The 20,160-nt window shown below is 42.4% G+C and overlaps 1 protein-coding gene across 1 annotated transcript; it reads right to left on the reverse strand.

Moving 5' to 3' along the window:
• Positions 1-5,410: 5,410 nt before the first annotated feature.
• LOC139293883 (gamma-aminobutyric acid receptor subunit pi) lies at positions 5,411-19,925 on the reverse strand. The gene is made up of 9 exons (XM_070915536.1): positions 19,883-19,925; positions 16,302-16,424; positions 14,850-14,917; positions 13,150-13,367; positions 10,857-10,939; positions 8,296-8,433; positions 7,973-8,125; positions 6,040-6,230; positions 5,411-5,776 (listed from the first exon to the last, which is right to left on the reverse strand). Exons 1-9 carry the CDS (start codon positions 19,923-19,925, stop codon positions 5,411-5,413), a joined length of 1,383 nt encoding a protein of 460 aa, XP_070771637.1.
• Positions 19,926-20,160: the final 235 nt, after the last annotated feature.

The following is a 20,160-nucleotide window of genomic DNA, read 5'->3' on the forward strand; positions in this document are numbered from 1 at the left end:
TTACAAAACACATTTGTATGAAGGCGATAATGCTGTAACACGGCCTATTGAATAAATACAATAAGAGGTAACTCTTACTCAACATCATTCCAATGTTTTTTCCCTCACTGAGTTTGAGTTGCTATTTCACAGCATTATTTGATAATGGCCATTTTTATTTTAAAATGCAACAATGATTAAGATTAATTTTGTGTGAAGAGCTTTGCAAATCCAAACTTGAAATGTATTACATTCAATTGAACAATTAAGACAATTCATGCCAACAAAAATGTGTAATTTCAACCACATTTATTTCAATTAGGTAGTGATTTCCAAAGCCTGAACTGTTTTATTTCGATAGATATGAGACAATTTCCTCACCACAGGGTTTCATTGCTTCTTCCTAAATACCTGAATTGCAGTTCTGTTCAATTATGATAACAGTGATTATCTTTTGGTTGTTAAGAAGTGTGAGATTAATGTGACCACATTAAATATGCTGTGTCTTTGTTCCAAAACTCAGGTGCGTGGTTCTGCCCCAACCCCGTCTAGCGGCAGAAGCTGCCTCATGCTGCCTTTGGCTGGGAGCACAGCACAGCGAGCGCAGACATTTTCACTGCATATTCCGCCTTAATGATGATGAGTGACCAAAGAAAAAAAAAAAAAAACACAATAAGAGATTAGAAATGGTTTCAAAAAGAGCGAAAAGTGGGTGTACAATAGCCCTGAAAATGTGCTAAATGTGGGTCTTAGACACGGGCTGGACATCCACGGTCATGTTTGTAATGTATTCGAGTAACACCGTGGTGTTAAACAACTGTAGCATGTTGGCAAAATGGGCTAAATTAGCTGCTTGCTGGTAGAGCTAAGACTCTAATGTGGGTTTGCTGGAGACATCACTCGGCCCCCATGTAGGGACTCTCTACCGTGGGAGACATACTACAAAGAGCTTTGGCCTGATGGTGGTTGCAGGTGTTATTATTGTATGGTGAAATGTTACACGCCAGTTATAGTCACATGCATTGGATACTGACAGGTGCTACAATTTTGTCAGCTGTACATTTACAGGAGACTGTGAGGACTGCAGGGATAGAGTACTACACATATCGATGCGTGTTAACGTATTTAAATGTATGTATGTAACCAGAATTTACTCGACTTTTATGGTACTGTGGGGCATGGGTATTGTTTATGCATGTATTGTATTATGCAAGTCAGGTATGGTAGTAGCATTTAATATTGTATTGTATACATATGTATACATTTGTTATACATGAAAGTAAGACTATTGCTATTTTACATTTTCTTATTGCTTTGTTGTGTTGGCACGTACAGCACAGCTTAATGAATGCAGGGAACCTCGGACATGGCCTGTATGTAGTTTTAATAATAAGACATTTAGTTCATAGTCTATTAAAGTTACATACTTCCGGGTAATTAGGTCGTTAAAAGAATTACTGCTGTCCTGTTTCCCCTTGGAAGTGCCAAAGAGCAAAGCGGCCTGGTACATCTTTGAGCTCCCCCATGAGAAGTTAATTCTCTGTGTGTTTCTGAGGGTATGTACTGTATTCTGCTGACTCAGAGCCAATGGAGCTCCGAGGAATTAAGACTCAACACTCCCCACCACCCCCGCTGGGACACTACTGCCCTAACATCTGCAACACACAAACACACACATTTGCATATCTGCAGGCCAGCTGGTCCAACCCGCTGCACTTGGGAAGTTTAAACTGAGCACAATTATCATTCTGCTTTGTGAGATTATGATGCCAGCTTTACAGAACCAATGTCACAACTCCAGTAAGGCAAAAGTAAAATGTATAAAGAGCATCAACAATGCACACGTTAAACCTCTTTTATTGCTATCATTCATATTCATACACCAAATAAACATGCATAGTGTTACTATTTATTTACAACAGGTTAAGCAAACTGATGCCTATGTTAACATGGTGCTACAGTATATAAATTACATTTCACATGAAGATGTCCTAGGAACTGTGAGGTTGGTCGCCAACGTCACCTTGAGGCATTATTTGACACGTCCCACAACAGGAGAGAAAAAAAGGGCAGTCCAACGGTAGCCATTTTCCATTTTTCTGTTGCCCAATGTAGCTGAAAAGTTGCTCCAAGTATTATGTTGCCCATAATGTTCTGTTTCTGCGATGTACTCTCAACTTCCTCGGGTATTCACAACCACCGTAAAAGCTGTCCGTTCACAGCAAACTAGCACAGATAATGCCGTTGCGACCATGGAGCCACTGGACAGTTGATGCTCTCGAGCCCTGCGTATGGATCGACTTCATCACTGGGTGACAAAACGTTCTATTTGCGTCCACACGGATAGAAAGCTTGAGTGGTTCTTTGGCTCCATATTGGCATTCACTTCTTGTGCTACTCACTGAGAAGATATCAAAACGACGGCCGTGCTATATTGTATAAAACCTGACAGTCTGTGTCTTATCACATTAACCTTTTTCAGTGGGTCAGTGCTCACCGGCTTCCACAGAGCAGACGCAGCTCAGTCAGAGGCAAATTGAACACCGTCACTGATCACTCATCCTTTCAAACAATAAAGTTCATAACGGGACTGAAAATGGGAACAGGAGTTTGAACACCCTGAGCTTTTGGACCCAGGTGAGACCCCCCCCCCAAAATCAAAGTTTGCATCATAAGCAATCAAAGCACAGATCCTAATCCTTTCAATGGCCTCAGCTGAGCATTTCATCAGAATTCTCCTCCGTCATGTTGAACCAAAACAAAATCAAGCAAAGCAGAAGAAACAAAAGTTACACTTGAAAAACCATGCAGGAAGAACAGAAATGAAAGTAAACCCTACTTTTCTATTATCATCAGGCAAGGAGTGCAATCAAAAAGCTTGGTAGTTTATAACATATTCAAATCAAATCGAGTAAAACGTGAAAATCAAAGCAGTTAAAATGTGAACATAAACAGTTTAAAAGGCAACGAAATATAAGTAGATATTGACATTGAAATTTCGGTTGCCATTATGTTCAATACCGAATGGTAGTCCTTAAAAATGGAATGGATTGAGTATGTCACAGCAATATTGAGTTACGGCAATAAATAAACATGCATCTCTGTTGTTAAACTGAATCCTGTTTTCTGTCAGAAATGTTAAGTGTCATGGTCATCTGCTCATTGACTGCATGCTATTTCAGAATTATCCAATGAATAACCAACATGATATTAACATTTGAAAATGCACTTAAAATCTCCTAGTTGAGGAACTAAAGGGAAACCAAGAGGAACTAAAAATCAAATCAGAGTCTTTGGTTCTTTGGTTCACGTCACTGGTAGCTAACGTACTGTATCACCTGAACTGAAACACTCGATACTCACGGAAGACGACGACAGCCTAAAGAACTGAGGAGAGAAGCCTCAAGCGTAGCGTATGAAGGCGTTTTTTTTTTCCATTTGGATAATGCACAGATGATGACATCCTGTTGAAATGTTTTGGCCATTTCATTCATATTCAAATCACTCTACAACGTCTAACACATCTACGCCTGACTACTGCTTTATGGATTAAAAAGCACAGTGAGAAACACGGCCAGCAGCCCATGAGGAGTGCTGCAGATACAGTATCATTGTTACATGGAATCTGTTAGACGAGGTGCTGCTTGCCTGTATATCCACACCACCGTTACACCTGCCCAGTTTGTATGGAAACCCCAAGTGTTCAATATTAAATAAATAAATAACACATAATGGAATAAATACATATGAATTAAACAAGTGAAATGAACCAATAAATGGTGAAATAATGAATCATTTTTCCCCGTGACACCTTGATTTAATCTCACTTTTTTTATTTCATAATGGCATTTTTAAATATATTATATAATAATATAATATAATATTATGAAAAGAGCTGTGCTGCCAGCTAGCTAGCTAGCCCCTCTCGGCTAACTAAAGGAACCAACGAGCAAGACTGCTGAGGTTTAGCCAACCAGCTAACACTGCTAACACTGGCTCCTCAGTGTGATGCCAAGTTAATAATCTAAGTTTATAACTTATCCTAGCTAGTGAGCTGGCTAGGTCAGTAGCATAATATAGCCTTGTCAAACCAAATAAAAGGAGAGGTTAGCTATTTGCAGCAGCAGCTAGTTGGTTGGAATTACTTTAGCATTGTTGTTGCTCAAGCTAACAGGAGCTAGCTGGTTAAACTTTGGCAATGTTAGCAGTTGTTGAGCCCTGCGAAGAGAGGCATAGCTTTGTGAAATTATTAAATAAACAGTGAGATAAAATAAAGTGTCACTGGTAAGAATGTCCTAAGAATTGGTTTGAAAAGTGACATTCGAAAATAAAACAAATTCCATAATGAAATACAAATGAATGAAAATAAAAATCATGAAATGTATGACACAAAGTTGAGTTTTAATAATCTTGTGAATTATTTCGGAATGTATTGGTGTTTATATGTTTCACTCTAATATGATTGTTAATTTTATGCCACATTTATGCCACATCATTTATAATTCAGCTATTTGTGTGATGACAAGTGCTATAATACTGTTCACGGTGGCCAGATTTCCAGAATACAACTGAAGGGATCAAAGGCCACTACATTTATAGTGTCAATGAAAGAAAGAAATGCAGGCAAACAGAGACAGAGACAGAGGCAGCACTGCTCAGTGAATCAAAAATAACTCATAGACGGACACAGAAGAAAGAGAGATTTCAACAGCGAGCGGAAACGATCGTCCTTGGGAGACTGTTTTATAGTTTTTAAACGCGCTCTCCTTGTTGAGTTATTTTTCCAGCTCTGCTTTTTCATCCCTCTTCTCGCATCCATTATTTTCCTATGTCCCTCTAAATGTTGTACCTGCAGGCAGAAATGGAAAATGAGGTTGCAAAGTATCAATGATCAATCCATCACAACAGAGTGGAATGGACATTTGCTCCCCCCTAAGCAATGCCAGCAAATCCTGTCATGAAGCCTTAAATTACAGCTCCATCTTCTCCGCGTCAGACAGTAACACACGGTGATTCACTTACTACGACAAAACGTATGCAGACTGGCCAACCTTTCTTAGTAAGCAACAATCTCATCCTCTCACGGCTCAAGACTAAGATCAAATCTCACCCAGTCAGTGTCAGGTGGGCCTATTTCCTTAACAAAACCAGCTGTCTAAAATTTGAAGCAATGACTCCATTCAAGTCCACATTAATATCGAAAAATGGAGCTGTAATCATAAGTATCACTTTTCTTTCCCGAAAAACAACCCTATATGAGTATGCTTCTTCGCTCATGGATCCAAGTGTAGAAATTTTACACACTCATCTCAAAACACACCTAAATAACACTTACTGTACATACATACGGTAAAATACACTTCTTGTCTACACACACACACACACTCTCTGACACACACTCTCTGGGACACGTGCTGCACTTGAGCGAATGCTAAAAGTACAGATAATATGTCCAGTAGAGCAGGTTAACCATGACAAAAGAGAGGGGGAAGGTGACTCTAGAGTAGTTGTCTATGTGGTGGGGGTTCTCCACGTGACAGCAATTTATGGAGCGCAGAACTTTGCGGAGGGTGACCAGAACAGTGATGCACCAGTTGGTGGGCTCCGGAGGCGACGCCTCGGGCTTCGGCTCGCTGCCCGAGGGGCTGGAAGGGCTGACAGCGAGTTCTAGGGAGGTGGGAGCTGGGGAAGGAGATGCGGCGGGCTCCTTGCGTCTCTTGGCCCTGTTGGCGTGTCTGGAGATGGTGGTGAGGATGCCGTTCATTTCGTCGTCGAAGTCGTGCATGTGGTGGCCGTACTGCAGGAGAGTGAGAACCACAGAGAGAATGAGCTCCGGACGGGAAGGAAAAACGAAAACACGATGCTTCCAACTGCGAGAGCTTGTAGCACTTGTTCAACTCACCCCAAAGTGCTCATGATGACATGATGATGATGATGACGATAATAAGGATGGTGATGGTTTTAACGATGACCACCGCCATGAAGACAAGGACTGTGACCACGACGACAGTAATGACCACAACAAGTAACAAGAAGATAGCGTATCCAGGAGGGTCTCACCATGAGCATGTGTGCGTCGGCGTGAGTGAGGGTGCAGAAGTGGGCCACGGCGTACTCAATGAGCGCTCCAAAGATGAAGCTGAAGCAGATTCCCAAGTAAACATCGATGGCCTTAATGAAGCAGTTGGCATTGGGCAGTGACGTCCGGGCCCCCATCATCAGAGTGGTCATGGTCAGCACTGTGGTCACTCCTGGCACACAAAAACACACACACACACACTGGTGAAGCACGGATTCTTTGATCAACCGTTAAAGACCACTTCTTTTCTCAATCCGCTTCATGCGAGTGATGAACTGTTTGGGGGTTTGTCTTTTTTACATGAGGGATTTCTGTCTGTGCCCTTTCACTAGTTTTAAGTGGACGGGGCCCATTTAAAATAGGCGATGTCACTTGAAATTAAAATGTGATAACAATTACGTGGTCGTCGGCTTATGTTACCATGTAACTGTCAATCAAATCTAACCGATCCACACCCACACAGTCCTGATGAAGGAGAGCTTTTGAGGGTTAACTCTTAATAAATAACATGGAAGGATGTTTTTTTCTTTGATTGTTGCTTATTTTAGTCAAAGATATTTAATGTTATGGAGGAATACACAAGATTTGAAACCAAATTTCCGGGAACTTTAAACCTGCGGACAACCACCCAATGAAATTGTTTGGTGAACAAAGTGTATAGTATATTCGCTGTATGTAACGGTGCAGCTAATGTGTTTTTTAATACAATAGCGGCCTATGGCACAGACGAATAAACTATATTAATGGATTTGGATACACAGGCAATACTTGTTAAAAAGGATAACTTCATTGCTGGGTTTTGGCCTTTTGGTGGGATTTGTTGACAATAATACCGCCTTGTGCTGCGACTTTGACATTCACAGAGACACAACGGAGGTATGTTAGGCTGTATGTAGTGTACTGAAATAGACGGCGGCGGACAGCACTGTCCGTAAGAAGAATCATTCTTGACCTGTCTTGCAACAGGAGATACCCAACCCTCCATTTCTCGCCCTACTCATGACTCCAAGTTTGGCCTTCAGTGCTGCAACTCAAGACATCCTAGATTTCACACTCCTACGTCCCTATAGATGACCAGAAAATAATATGCCCTCGTCTGGAGTTTTTCATACGTCCTCTGTTCTTACGTACTGTATGTCCTTAAATATAATGAGACAACAGTTCAAATGCACAGACACTCATATGTAGAAAAAAAACAGCAACACCACAACAAATAACCAAAGGCAACTAAGATCATCTGCAGGGACCTCACCGAAATGAAATGCCTCTACATCTGGGGTGCCACGAAGTAGGATTGTTTGTTTTGAGAACTAAGTGTTCTCAAAGCCCCCTGCAGTAGTGGTGGATCTAATTCAATGCAACATCTATGTTTGGATGTTCCAACTATATAACACCAGTGTCGCAGATGCTCTCTTCAACCCTCAGCCCTCTAAAACCAAACCCAAACCAACATTTGTGCACCAAAGGACGGTAAAAGTCTCTTGTATCTGTGCAGTAGAAAACATACTACTGATGAAACAAGGTGGATACAGTGCACAGCACCTACAATGACACACAACACCTAGATAAGGATTGGTGCAATGTAAAATCTACGTTATCTATGTTATCCACTGTCTGCACTCCACCATGAATAAATGTCATGGAACCTTCTGTTATACTGGCTTTGAACATTACCATACTACCTTTGTATATTATACGTTATATAATATATATTATTCAGATTTTGGATATGTGTGTTCTGTGTGTGTGTGTGTGTAGTGTGAAGGAGGCTACAACTTTAATTTCCCTGGGCACCCCTGTGTTGTAGAATGACTAATAAATGAACCTTGAACCTTAAATATTTGACATTTGCTCACGGTTTCACATTTGAGTGAAAAAAAGAAAAAAAGAAAAGAGGATTGCTTCGCCCCGTACCTATACATATCCGCGCTGGAACGGAGGACAGGGAAATCCAGAAGGAAACCCACGAGAGGACAACAAGCAGGCTGGAGGGGACGTAAGTCTCCAGGATGAAGTACAGAATGCTTCTCTTCAGCTCAAAGTGGAAGACCAGCTTGGGGTAATTGCCTTTGAGAAGAGGGACGAAAGTCTGTCAATGGACACGACAACAGACGAACATGTAGTGTGAATCAGAAAACCTACCCATAAGGGCTTTCATTTTACAGTATCTAGCAATGCTAGGCATTAGCCTAGCCATGGCAGTAACATCAGGTGACTGTTCTGAGGGTCATTGTTACCAGTTTCGTAAACGGCCTCTGAGACAGATGTGTAGTGGTCCTCTACTGTGTACTGAGCCAGCTGTAGGGTGTCTAAACCACTGACGGACTCATTCCCTCTGGTCCAGTAGAACATGACATCATTGATGTTGTAACCCCCTGTAGGAGGAAAAACGAGATGGACATTACAGAAAATAACAACACCAATCAGTATGTATAAATTATAAATGGGTCAAATAAGTATGTGTAATGTGAAATGTGTTGCTCGTAGTAAAGAACCCACAGAGAATTGTCGCCCAAATCTTTAGTTCAAAGGGGGTAAGGGGGTAGCACAAGAAGGGGGGGGGGGGGGGGGGGGGGGCGTTTCTGATGAAGAGCTTAACTCTTGCCTCATACCCTAACAGACTAATCATGCATATTGCACTGGGCCCTAGAGAGCCTCGATAACCCAAATAAAACTTGGAATATGAAGGCATGCAAGATTAACAAGATGCCACGGCTCAGTGTGGTAGTGCTTTTGAGAGTGTAATGTTACTATAATAATAATAATAATAATAATATCAATTTTGTAGTTCTTATGTCAACACTGTGTCAAGGACAAAAAGGTGTGATTAAAAAGGCTAAAAACCTCTTTGGTGTATTTTTCTAATTCATCTGCAGAGGGAGCAAGAGAATAAGAAACGTAAGAGGAAGTGCACTTGGCGGACGCTGGGATACACCTTTATAGTCTGTTGCACATGAAGCGCTCATTCATTTGCTGTTATAGCCCATATGGAGTCATGTGTTATTGACCAGGGTGAGCCATGGTGGTGGGAGCGAGTCCCCTAATGAAGGGCAGCGGTGACTTTAATGCCGAAAGGTCGTGTAATATCACTGTTTTCTCTCTCATCTAATTTCTCTCGAGTAATTATCTTATGAGAATAACTCATTATTTTCCTGACCTAGAGCCCTGTCAGTACAGTACATATTAGAGACACAAATGGGAAGTGACATGCTGTGCAACAAACAACCTCCCAGTGCCCTGTGGCCGCTTGGAAACAAGTCGCCATATCCACAATCAAAGAGTTTTTTTTTTCAAAAGGGCCTTCACCAAAAGTCAAATTCAAAAGTCAAATTCAAGCACAGATCACAAAAGACTGTGATTCTTTCTGGTGTCACGGCGCACTAAATATTTTACCGCAATCCCGATCTAAACGCCCCGCACCCTCCCACAACGGCGCTCTCTTGAAACCTTCCTCCTTGTGAAGAGGATCCACGTTTGGCACGGCATTAAAAGAAATAAATCCTTGAATATACATCTTCATAAAGAGACAGGGAGACAGAGCAAGGGGGAGGTAGAGATTGAAGGAGAGAGACAGAGGGAAAAACAGCAGGGAGAGATTGTTTGAGAGGGAGAAAAAAAGAGATAGACAGACAGAGAGAGAGAGAGAGAGAGAGAGAGAGAAAGATGCAGCTATTTTGCCTGGAATTGTTGCAGCAGCAGAGGAAGGATCCATCATCCTCTCAGTTACTTAACTTTAACCTCCAGATGTCTTTTTGTCTGCTAAGTGGGACTGGAGCTGCCGTTAAATGTTTTATTTGGCACTGAGGTCCTGGTGGGTTTCTGGCGGGGATCAGACTTAGCTTAGCCGGGCTGGCTGTCATTTAATAGCATGGAGCAAAAGCGAGCTGGAAAGCAAAGACGGCAGAAGAGTGAGAGGGGCTGACAGTGAGGGGGGGGGGGGCTTTCTCTTTCTTCCGTCTCTTGCACAGCCAAAAAAATCCTTCTTGTCATGTTATTTAATCTTGATAACAATTTTCTTTAATTATAAACACATTGCCACCGCATTTCCACTTGAAACCATTGCAAATATGTCAAAATTAGGCAAATCACAATCTTCTAAGCCTGCTGGCAGAGGTTCGCATTCTGAAGATTTTAATATGAGTTTGAAGGATTTGTAAAAGGAGGTGGGCTTAGTATCAGGCACAGCACTGACCCTAAAATATGGCGCCTAAGGGCTCGTGGGAAAATGGTTGCTATACAAAGCACATTTGGATCAGTAATGGGTCTAGTTCAACATTTTATGAAATGCGCTGTTCGGTCATAAAAAGGAAGAAGATTGATATCATATCTGGAGTGAGCCAGGCTAGCTCTTTACCCCTGCTTTAAGTCTTAATGCTAAGCTAAGCTAATGGTCTCCGGCCTCCTGCTTCATTAGCGTGGCGTCGATCTTCTCATCTAACACCAGGCAAGAAAGTGGAAACTGGGCATGTTTCCCAAACTGTCGAACTATTCCTTTAAGGGGGGGGGAGACAATTTTCACGCAAGTTGCCATCCAGCCGCATCTTTTCATGACATTTCACGTCATTTACGGCAGACAAACACTCGCAGGAGAATACTCCATCATGACCAGGATTGCCCCATGCAATTTCTGTCTGCTGCGTAACATAGACACCAGCAGTTTAGAAGATGAGAGGAAGTGATCCGTTTGATCCTTCGGTTTGATCAGATTCATTTGACATCACGCCCACCCACCAGCTCACTGCCACAGCTTCAAGCTGCGCGGTTCACATTTTCTTTATTCAATGTGAAGTGTCCTTACAGCTCTCCAGTTGTAGCGTGCAGGTCTGCTTGTCCATGGGGTACTTGGTCAGATCCATGTTGCAAGCCACTGTGGTGGTGATCCTAAAGAACAAAAAGGTTGCTGTTATTAAAGGGGGATTCTCGCGAAAGTAAAGGTAAATGAAGTGCCATGTGTAAAGGTTCTTTAGCGCTCAGTTACGACTTGGTCTCAGCTTATTCAGGGGTCAGTTGCGAGTGACCAGCAGAGGCATTGGCTGCACACTTTACATAGTTAAGAAAGGTATGAGGATAAGTTGATAAAAGATACATGGATACACAACATATACCATGACATGATGGGTTCAGCATGAATGCAATCAAATGTTCATATGTTGCTGTGAAATACAAGAATTCTGATGAGTTTGAAATAAAAAAAAAACAAAGAAAAACATAGAAATAACCAGATTAAATGATCCTAAATATATACACTTGCAAGTGAAAAATATTATAAAGCCCCTGTGTTATGTGATTTGGAAAAACAGAAACAATTAAACATGTATTTGATGTTTGGGACCACCACAGATGAGAATCATTTAAATGGTTACTCTGTCTTTAACTCATTTAAGATTTTTATGAATAATATCCACAGATCTGTATTGTTGACATTACTTTATGGAAAATATAATATCCTCATGGAAGTGTTTGATACGACTAATGATGGCCAATCTTAATCAGGACAGGCTGTGCATGAAGCACTAATGATTGAAGTGACGCAGCGATCTCTGTTGGCCTTCTATTAGCTGACTGAGTACTTGAGGGTAGTTTAGGTAGACGTGAATGCAGTCCGTGGGAGTCACTGCCGTCAGAATTACACTTACTTTGCTAAAAGTTACTTTGAGCTTCAGAGTCCTACTTTCTACTGGATTAAAACCATCTCTTACAAGTTGCATGCATATGGGCCCTGATGTGAATTCATAATCAGTGAAAGGGGCAATCATTTTGTGGAGGAAATGAAAATAGTTTTTCTATGCACCAATAAGCTGCAGCGCATTGACCTATAAAAGGGAAAATGGAGGTGGACCTTCAGAAAATCCACCTGGGCGGTCCACTAAACACCTTGACAACAATTTATTCAAGCCGCAGTCTGATAGGAATCTCTATGTCTGTACTGAAATTTGGATTTCTGATTTCTTCCTTCATGATATCTTTCATCACAAATATGAACCAGAAACCTCCTGAGCCATAAAAGTAGCATACAGTAATTCTAATTAAACCAGCTCAACCTTTAGCTCCAGTCACCTCAGTGCTTTCTCATGTATTCCCTCTGGCACAGCACAGAAACATTTACCACAGCTGTCCTTTTCCTTTAACACTTCACATTTCTCTCTCCACTCTTTCCCTCTTTCACGGCCCCAATCCCCTGAGGTGGCCATCCCACTCCTGACTATCTGTTTTTTTTGGGGCCTGTTTTACTCTCACTCGTCCTGCTCTCTGACTGTGGAAGTGCTCCCCTCCTCTGCATTTCCTCTGTCGGGGTAAAGCCCAGAAATTGTGCGGTTCTCTGTATGGAGGCAAAGGTCCCAAGCTCACTGACAAGACAAGTGTGCAGAGACATGATTAACTGGGACGCCAGACCATACTGAGCCTGAATACCCAACCCAATTTGCAATTTCACGACACCCATGTATATTTTTCCCCCTATGAGGGTGACAAAGTTGCCATTAAAACAGTGAGAATGTCCTCCCTGTGACATCCTTTCTCTCTTGTGTAACCTGAACATGTGTAACCAAGATCCTACTGTATGCATTAAAAGAACCACTGAGATCAAGACCAAATCAGGACCATGGACAGCTCTTATACAATCTATAAACGGTGGCATGTGTAAATCCCATCATCTCAGGCTTAAAAGAGCTGAACAAATCCACTTGCTGGATAATGTATAACCTCTCTATCTATAACCTGTCTGCTTGGCCCAATATCTAATCAAAAGGCCAAGTTTCAGAAGCTTGCCAAGAGCTTGTCAGACGCGCAAGCCCTTGCACACAGAGCAATAAACGCTGATGCTGATGGGACTTGTGTTGGTTTGATAGCCCGCAGCCCTTCTGTACTGATAGATCACATGCTCCTGCACTCATACAATCCAACACCCGAGTAACAGAATTGACACAACTCCCTGCTTTGCAATCACATTATCTCAAATTCAACCCACGCTTCCTCCCTCAGCCAATTTCTTCTCCATTCCCTGGCCTACTTTTCATTGTCTCTTGGAGCGGGAAAAAAAAACAAGCAAACACAACAGCCAATAAACACAACAGGCTTGTTCGTTATCCCACCTCAGCGCGTACAGGACGGTCCCGTTGGGGAAGATGCGGATCAGCCTGTTCTCCACAGTGATGTCATGGAGGAAGGACTTCTTGGAGTCGACGATAAAGGTGTCAGGCACCCAGAGCAGCTCCACCAGCCTCCCGTCAAGGCTCAGGCTCTTGTTGCCCTCAAACACCAAGCGCTCGTCCGTCCAGCGCTGGCGGAGGAATATGGTGGCGGTGTAGTCCTGCGGGAATGAGGCTCAAAGGTCACAACAGAGCTGAGGGACTATTTTAACAAGCATGTCAACAGCACACTGACAAACAAGTGAGGTTTTTGCAAACCAAGCTTCTCCTGCATACTTCATATTTCATTAATCAGCCAGGGGATTTCTTTTGCATTGTTGGGTATTGACGGCGTCAGGTCCCTAAGCCCTCCTGTGCCTGAAGCAACCATAATCCAAGCAGCAAATCAAGTCAGCAAATCTGGTCTGGTGTTTAGGACACTGAACATAGTTTTTGCAGCACATCCTTTCTGAATGTTACATCATGTGTAGCTACATAATCAATTTCCTCTGTTGTGTGGCAACAAGCTGTGAGTGCAATGTCCAAGCCAATCACAGTCAGCCCCACTGGAATGAACCCTGTCAGCGCCGGAGGAATGCCGGCGTTCTCTCCACTGTTTGACCCACGAACTGGCTGGTGTATCTCGCCGTCAGTCAACATGAAAATAGTCCGATTACTAATGAGCCAAATGAGCTACCGTGCTTTGTTGTCATCTCTCCTTGCGTGTTGTTACGAGATCCAAGTGACACACACACACACACACATCAGGTTTGGTTGTGTCTGCGCTCTCCTGAATTGGGGAAGAAGCTTTAAAGGGTTTCATTACTGCTCTTGTAAATGGTTGCCGGCGTAATTCATTTAGGGACGCAAATGTTCCTTATCGATTGATGTCAGAAAATACCCATCACAATTGCTCGGAGCCTGAGTTGATTTCTTCAAATTGCTTGTTTTGTACAACCAGCAGTCCAAAGCACAAAGACATTCAGCTTGCTGTCACAGAAAACAAAGACAAACGGCAAATATTCACATTTGAGAAGCTGGAAAAAGTGACTTCACCGATCAGTGGATTATCAAAATTGTTGCAGATTATTGTTCTGTCTATCTAACTAGTCGATTAATTGACTGATCATTTCAGCTCTAACTGATTATGATGCTTTTGTAAACAATTCACATTGTAGGTGTTGACTCTTGACCCCTATGAAGTCAAAAGGGTCAGTGACGTGGTTGGACTTGATCAGTTTTGGCCTGTGTTATTTATTGCTTATGATGCTGTGATGCCTATATTTACAGTCAGTTGTACCAAAAACCTCACAGAGACCATTAACTAGTTGGATTACTGTTCTGTAATGAGCTTTCACATCTGACACCTTCAGAATTCTAATAAATGCGTTTTGTGACTGGATTTTTCAAGGCAAACATTGACTGCAACTGTTCACAGCAACACGTTTCTTCACTTTCCTTTGGAACCAGCCGTGGTTATTGTGGAAAAAAGTGGAATACCTCCTTATAGTTGGCCTGGCACTGAAAGTGTCACGTAAACAGGACAAGGAGACGTTAGTGAACACAACGACCCTTAAACTGAATGCTACACTTAATTACTTATGTAGTTTTTTGGGTTGTTGTTGATTGAAAGTGATCAGTAGGGCATAGAAATATTGCCTTACCATGTTGATCTCTGAGATGGTGTCAATGCTGGCAATGTCCAGGCTCATACCCACCGTCACAGGACCATCTAGAAACAAACAAGAAACCGACAATAAACAGCTGGATGTGGCATCTATTGTATGTTCACACACTCCATTTCGATACACACCTATGCTTTAGTGCGTGTCTGTGAGTGCTAATGCGCACACGTGACTGAGTTATATGATATAACAGGGTATATTGAGGGATGTAGGGTTGTATAATAAAGCATGGTGCTGTATAATGAAAGGTTATTGAAGGACAGCATATTTTAAAGAGACCCCAAATCGCTGGCACATCAACAGCTGCAGTCTGTCGAGAGTGAACCTCCTTGAGGGAATTAGTTCTCCCTGATTCGCCTTCAAAGAGGGGGAACTTAGCCGCTCTCCTATGCTTCATCTTCCCATTCTCCTACTCTCTCACTCACCAGCCGTCACTTCTGTGAGAGATTAATGAGCCTGTTGTCATATTGCAGATACTGCATGCGCCTTTGTACAGTGTGTGGCCACCGTAGGTGAGTGGGTACGGGTGTGTAGTTACTGCACGCGTGTTCATTATGTTTTCACACGATGTCAAACAGTTCAGCCCTTAAAATGAAGACATTTTATTGGAGTTTAACTCAACGGGAAGATCAGTAGGACTCTCATGTCTGTGCAGCAACCATGAAGCCACTGTGTGCATGATGACAGCACTACAGGTGTCACATATTTAGTGACGCATTTCTGGGGGATTTCGTTTTACCTTAAAAGGTTAGGGAATAAAATCAATAGAAGTTCTTCACAGTGCTAGCAATGCTAATACATGTGCGTGTTTGTGTTTACCAGTGCTTTTACCATCAGCGTGTGCCAAACTTCCCGGTTCCTAGGCGGGAGGAGTAGTGATTATGCTGAATAGCATTCCGCTTGGTAAAGTCCGAGGTGTTATTACACATCAAACAGCGAGTAAACAAACCATAATCCCATTGTGACGGCTTCCCGGAGCCCGGAACAATGGCGCTACAGCGAGGGATTTTGTGGGGAATGACATAACACCGCTCCTCTGAAAGCGTACACTGAGATCCTTTGTTTCTCTGTTGCGTGTAAATTAGTCGCCTGCTGGAAACCTAAACCACAGCACGTATTAGCAGCTCTGATCTTGGTTAAACTACAAACTTACCTCAAATCAGTGCTTTCTTGTTTTCTTCTGCATGTATGTCCTTGTTATCATTTCATTACACCCAAAGCAATTATGGGAAAACCAATTTCAAAGATAAATTTGACTTGATCTCATGTTACAAAACACATATGCAGTAAATTGAAATGTATGTCAGCGTATATTACTCAGCAGGGGCACAAAAGCACAAAATTGCAATATGAACCCCTCTCGCTCTCTGTAAAATACACATTTCCCCTGAGTGTCATTTCCATGGCTGCATGTGTCTGCAGTTTCCTTACTGTCAAAGAAAGGCCTGAGGTACTTGTTGTATCCTTTCATCAGCCTCTGAATGGTAGGAGGCAGAATCTCTCCTTCCTTCACTTCTGCGTTGAGCAAGGAGCTCTCTAACAACCTGAGAACAAAGACAGAAAGAAAAGAAAGAGGCAGAGGAAAACAGAAATAAGATTTTTTTGTTTTTCTCTTTCTCCTCCCGTTGCGCATTTACTCGGTGGATTCCTCTGCACGGCCGCCTCGCTATTCACAGGATCTGCAGGGTGTCGATTGAGTTCCACTGAAAATCTTACAAAAGCCATGCTGAGCGGAAGAAAAGACGGGAGATTAAAATGGCAACATGGAACTGGAAAACGAGAAGAAACAGAATAAAAGAACAAAAAAAAAAAAAAAAATGCTTCTTTTAATTATTAGATTATCTTGAATTGACCGGCTTCAGAATATTTTAAACCATCGTCCATTTGTCCATTCACTTACGCCTTTAAAATGACTGTTTGCTTTCATGAGATTTTTCCCCCGTTGTGTCTGAATGCTGTCCTTAAAGGCACATTGAAGTGTGGGAAGATGATTATATTGCTGGCAATTGCGGCATGGGAAAAGAACACTCATTGCGCCTTCCCCAGCGGTGTGTGTGTGTATAAATCAGGTTCCAAATACGGAACGCCTGCTCTGTAGAGAGAAAGCCCCGGGGCACGTGCCATGATGTAAGAGGGGCTGAAGCAAGACAGATCGGGCCATGTGCAGAGGCAGAAAACATTCATCTCCACACGCTGGCAGAGTCCCCTCTGTCACTTGTGCGCTGCTGTAGTCAAATGTGTGACAAGGAGGGCAAGAACATGGAAGCAGCATGGCCTGCTTTTCTTTTCACACAGCGGCATCATCAAATATCCACACATGCACGAGCCATTCATCCTCAGGGTGAAGATGTGATGTGTTTGAAAGCATCAAGAGCGTTACTGAAGATTCATTTTGATATCTAATTGCTGTAAACAAGTTAATCGACTTGGGTCAAGATAATTGGCAGTTTCTATCTCATGCTAGTGTTACTGTTTGTGCTTGTACGCGCCATTAACCCTGTTGCTTCTTGTCATATGGTCCTATAAAGCAACCTCCTTTTGCTGTTAAGCGATGCAGTAGCTTTCCCGCTACATCTGAGACCCTGTGGGGCAGATATAGCGGTGATGACCTTGTTTGTACATTGTTAATTATAGAAACGTCTAAAGATGAATGTGATGATTTATTAATGCTAAAATGCTACACGTAGCCCATTATAGTTTTGGTTGCTGTATGGGGACACAGTCGTTGCACTTTATGGAACGAAACGCAGTCTAAAAACAGTCCACAGCCGTGCCAGCAATGCTAGCTTGCTAATGTCAGTATGACAACACGCTCACAATGACAATGCTAACAAACAGATGTTTATGAGGTGCAGTAATGTCTACCATGTTCGTCCTCTTGGTTTAGCGTGTTAGCATGCGAACATTAACAAAATTAACACTAAACATGGGACTGTTAGTTTTGGAAGTATCTAGTCATAAACCAAAGTATTACTTTGCCTCATGACGGCCCGTGGGAACCATGGTCATCCGTGCCAAATTTCATGGAAAATCACTAAATATTTGCTTAAAAAGACATTTTACACAAAACCAAAAATGTAAACTTCATGGCGGTGCTAGAGGAAAAGTGAGGGGCTCGCCAAGCTCAGGAAGTGTGGAGATATTTCAGTTCGGACCAAAGTGCTGGACCGACTGGCCGACACGGCCATCCCTTGAGCCCTGACGCTAACGTGGCTAGTAAAATGTGATTTGAGTATAATGAATACAGCAAAGATATTTTTCACTTGCATTCAACTTTAGTCAAAGTGTTGCCTGGATCCATTTTGATGAGGGATGCCATTTCCTTCTTAAAATCACCGCTTGATTTTGCGTGTTTAAAAAATTTGACTGTATCAATTAGTGTGACTGACTAAGAAAGACAGAAATGGAAAACGGTACGATGGTGTATGAATCAAATGAATAGCCAGGGGAAAAAAATACATTGGAAGAATGCGTTAAATCATGAGTGTCCAAATCCATCTCAGAAGGAATCGCTAGGACAGGCTGTTCTACTGGTGAATCCACCACACGGCCTTAGAGACAAAACTTCTGGACCAGACAGGCTCCTATATAAAAAAAAAAAGAAAAGCACAGAAAAAGTCTTCCCCACGAAACTCAGAACTTGTTTCACCTGACTGTGTCAAATCAGCTTAGATGGTGGGGTAACTCGCTCCCAGCACACTGTTGCTATGCTGCATAAAGTCTCACTCACATAGCTTCCAGCCTGTTGTTTCAGCTGGCAACAGCCTTGGATGGGAAAGCCACGTTAGTGATGGCAGTGACAGCACTTTGCCTCTGGCACACTGCATTATCAATCTGGGTCGCCCTGTGTGACCCTCATTACATTCACAAACGGAGTGAGTGGGTTTGTGTGTGTGTGTGTGTGTGTGTGTGTGTGTGTGTGTGTGTGTGTGTGTGTGGTAACACAAATATGTGAGTAGTTACGAAGGAATAAGAGAGGAACAAATCCGGAACAACCTGATACTTAATGAATTGTTAATGAGTAGTTCCTTTACAGCTATTAAACTATTTAAGTCCAATCAAACCACCTCACTCTGGGGTGCGCAACCAGACTAACTATTATCAAGTATTTAGTAATGATGAGTGGCTACTTAGCTCTTTACGGATACTTATGAACTAATCAGTACCTAATTATTCATTAATATAGTATCTCCCAATCATGACCTATATAGTCCTAACATGTTTCTGCAGTGACATAGATGAGGATAGCAGCAAGAAATGTACAGGTTAAAGAAAAGATTTCTAAAAAGAAAGGACTAGAACTCAAGGCAAATCCAGAAAACATACACATACATGTGCCATACATCATCTAATTGATTTCCTAGCACTTACTGGTAGAGACAGAGCTATTCATCTTTCATGTTTGTCAGTGTTGTGCAGTCTGACAATGAAACGCTGGCTGTGCAAAGATCCCCCAGCTCCTCTCACTCTATCCATCTCTGTAAATCCCCAGACTCTCTAACTTTGGCTGTCGAAACCTTCACTTGCAAACAGGGATAAGACCTCAGTTCTCCAAACTGCCAAACAGTCGCTATCCACTGAGCCCTGACAATGAAAAAAGAAAGAAAAAAAGATAGATCCATAGAATAAAACTAATATTAACAGCTCGTCTTTGTCCTCTCGTCCCCGTGATCATGCTGCCTTGCACGTAACTAACATTTAGGCTGTGTGCCACAGTGGCAATCGCACGTAAGCTCACGCTGTGCGCGCACATGAATGCATACAAACAAACATCACTCATATTTATGTACTGTAGGGTCCCTCTCTCCCCAGATGAAAGCGCAGTCTGCAGAGTGCACACTGACAGACCCGACACACCTGCCCACCAGGCTGCCTATCAAGAATAACAAGATGACACCTTGACTGCCCAAAACTGAGCTGCCTCCGCCATACTAAGTCACAAACCATTGCTCGGTTTCAACACAATTGCAAAAGAATAAATATAAACGTCAGAATTACGTTTTATCAGCTCGGGAGCAATGTTGTACACTGGCCGCCACGGACATTCAATAACATACATAGAATAACATACATAGAGGATCTGAATGTACACTAGCAGTGTTACTGATGTGTAAAACATCAAAATCAATGATAGTGTGGTTTGATAAGACTACCTTGTGTTATATTATGTAGAGGCGGTACGGAGGCTCAGTAGCGCTGTCACCTCACAGCTCATCATGTGAACACACCGGCTGTGTTTCCGCCCACAAACTAAACACATGCAGGTTACACATGCGTTGCCTGCAGGTGT

This window comes from Enoplosus armatus, chromosome 12, assembly GCF_043641665.1.
Source record: "Enoplosus armatus isolate fEnoArm2 chromosome 12, fEnoArm2.hap1, whole genome shotgun sequence".
Classification (NCBI taxonomy): Eukaryota; Metazoa; Chordata; class Actinopteri; order Centrarchiformes; family Enoplosidae; genus Enoplosus; species Enoplosus armatus.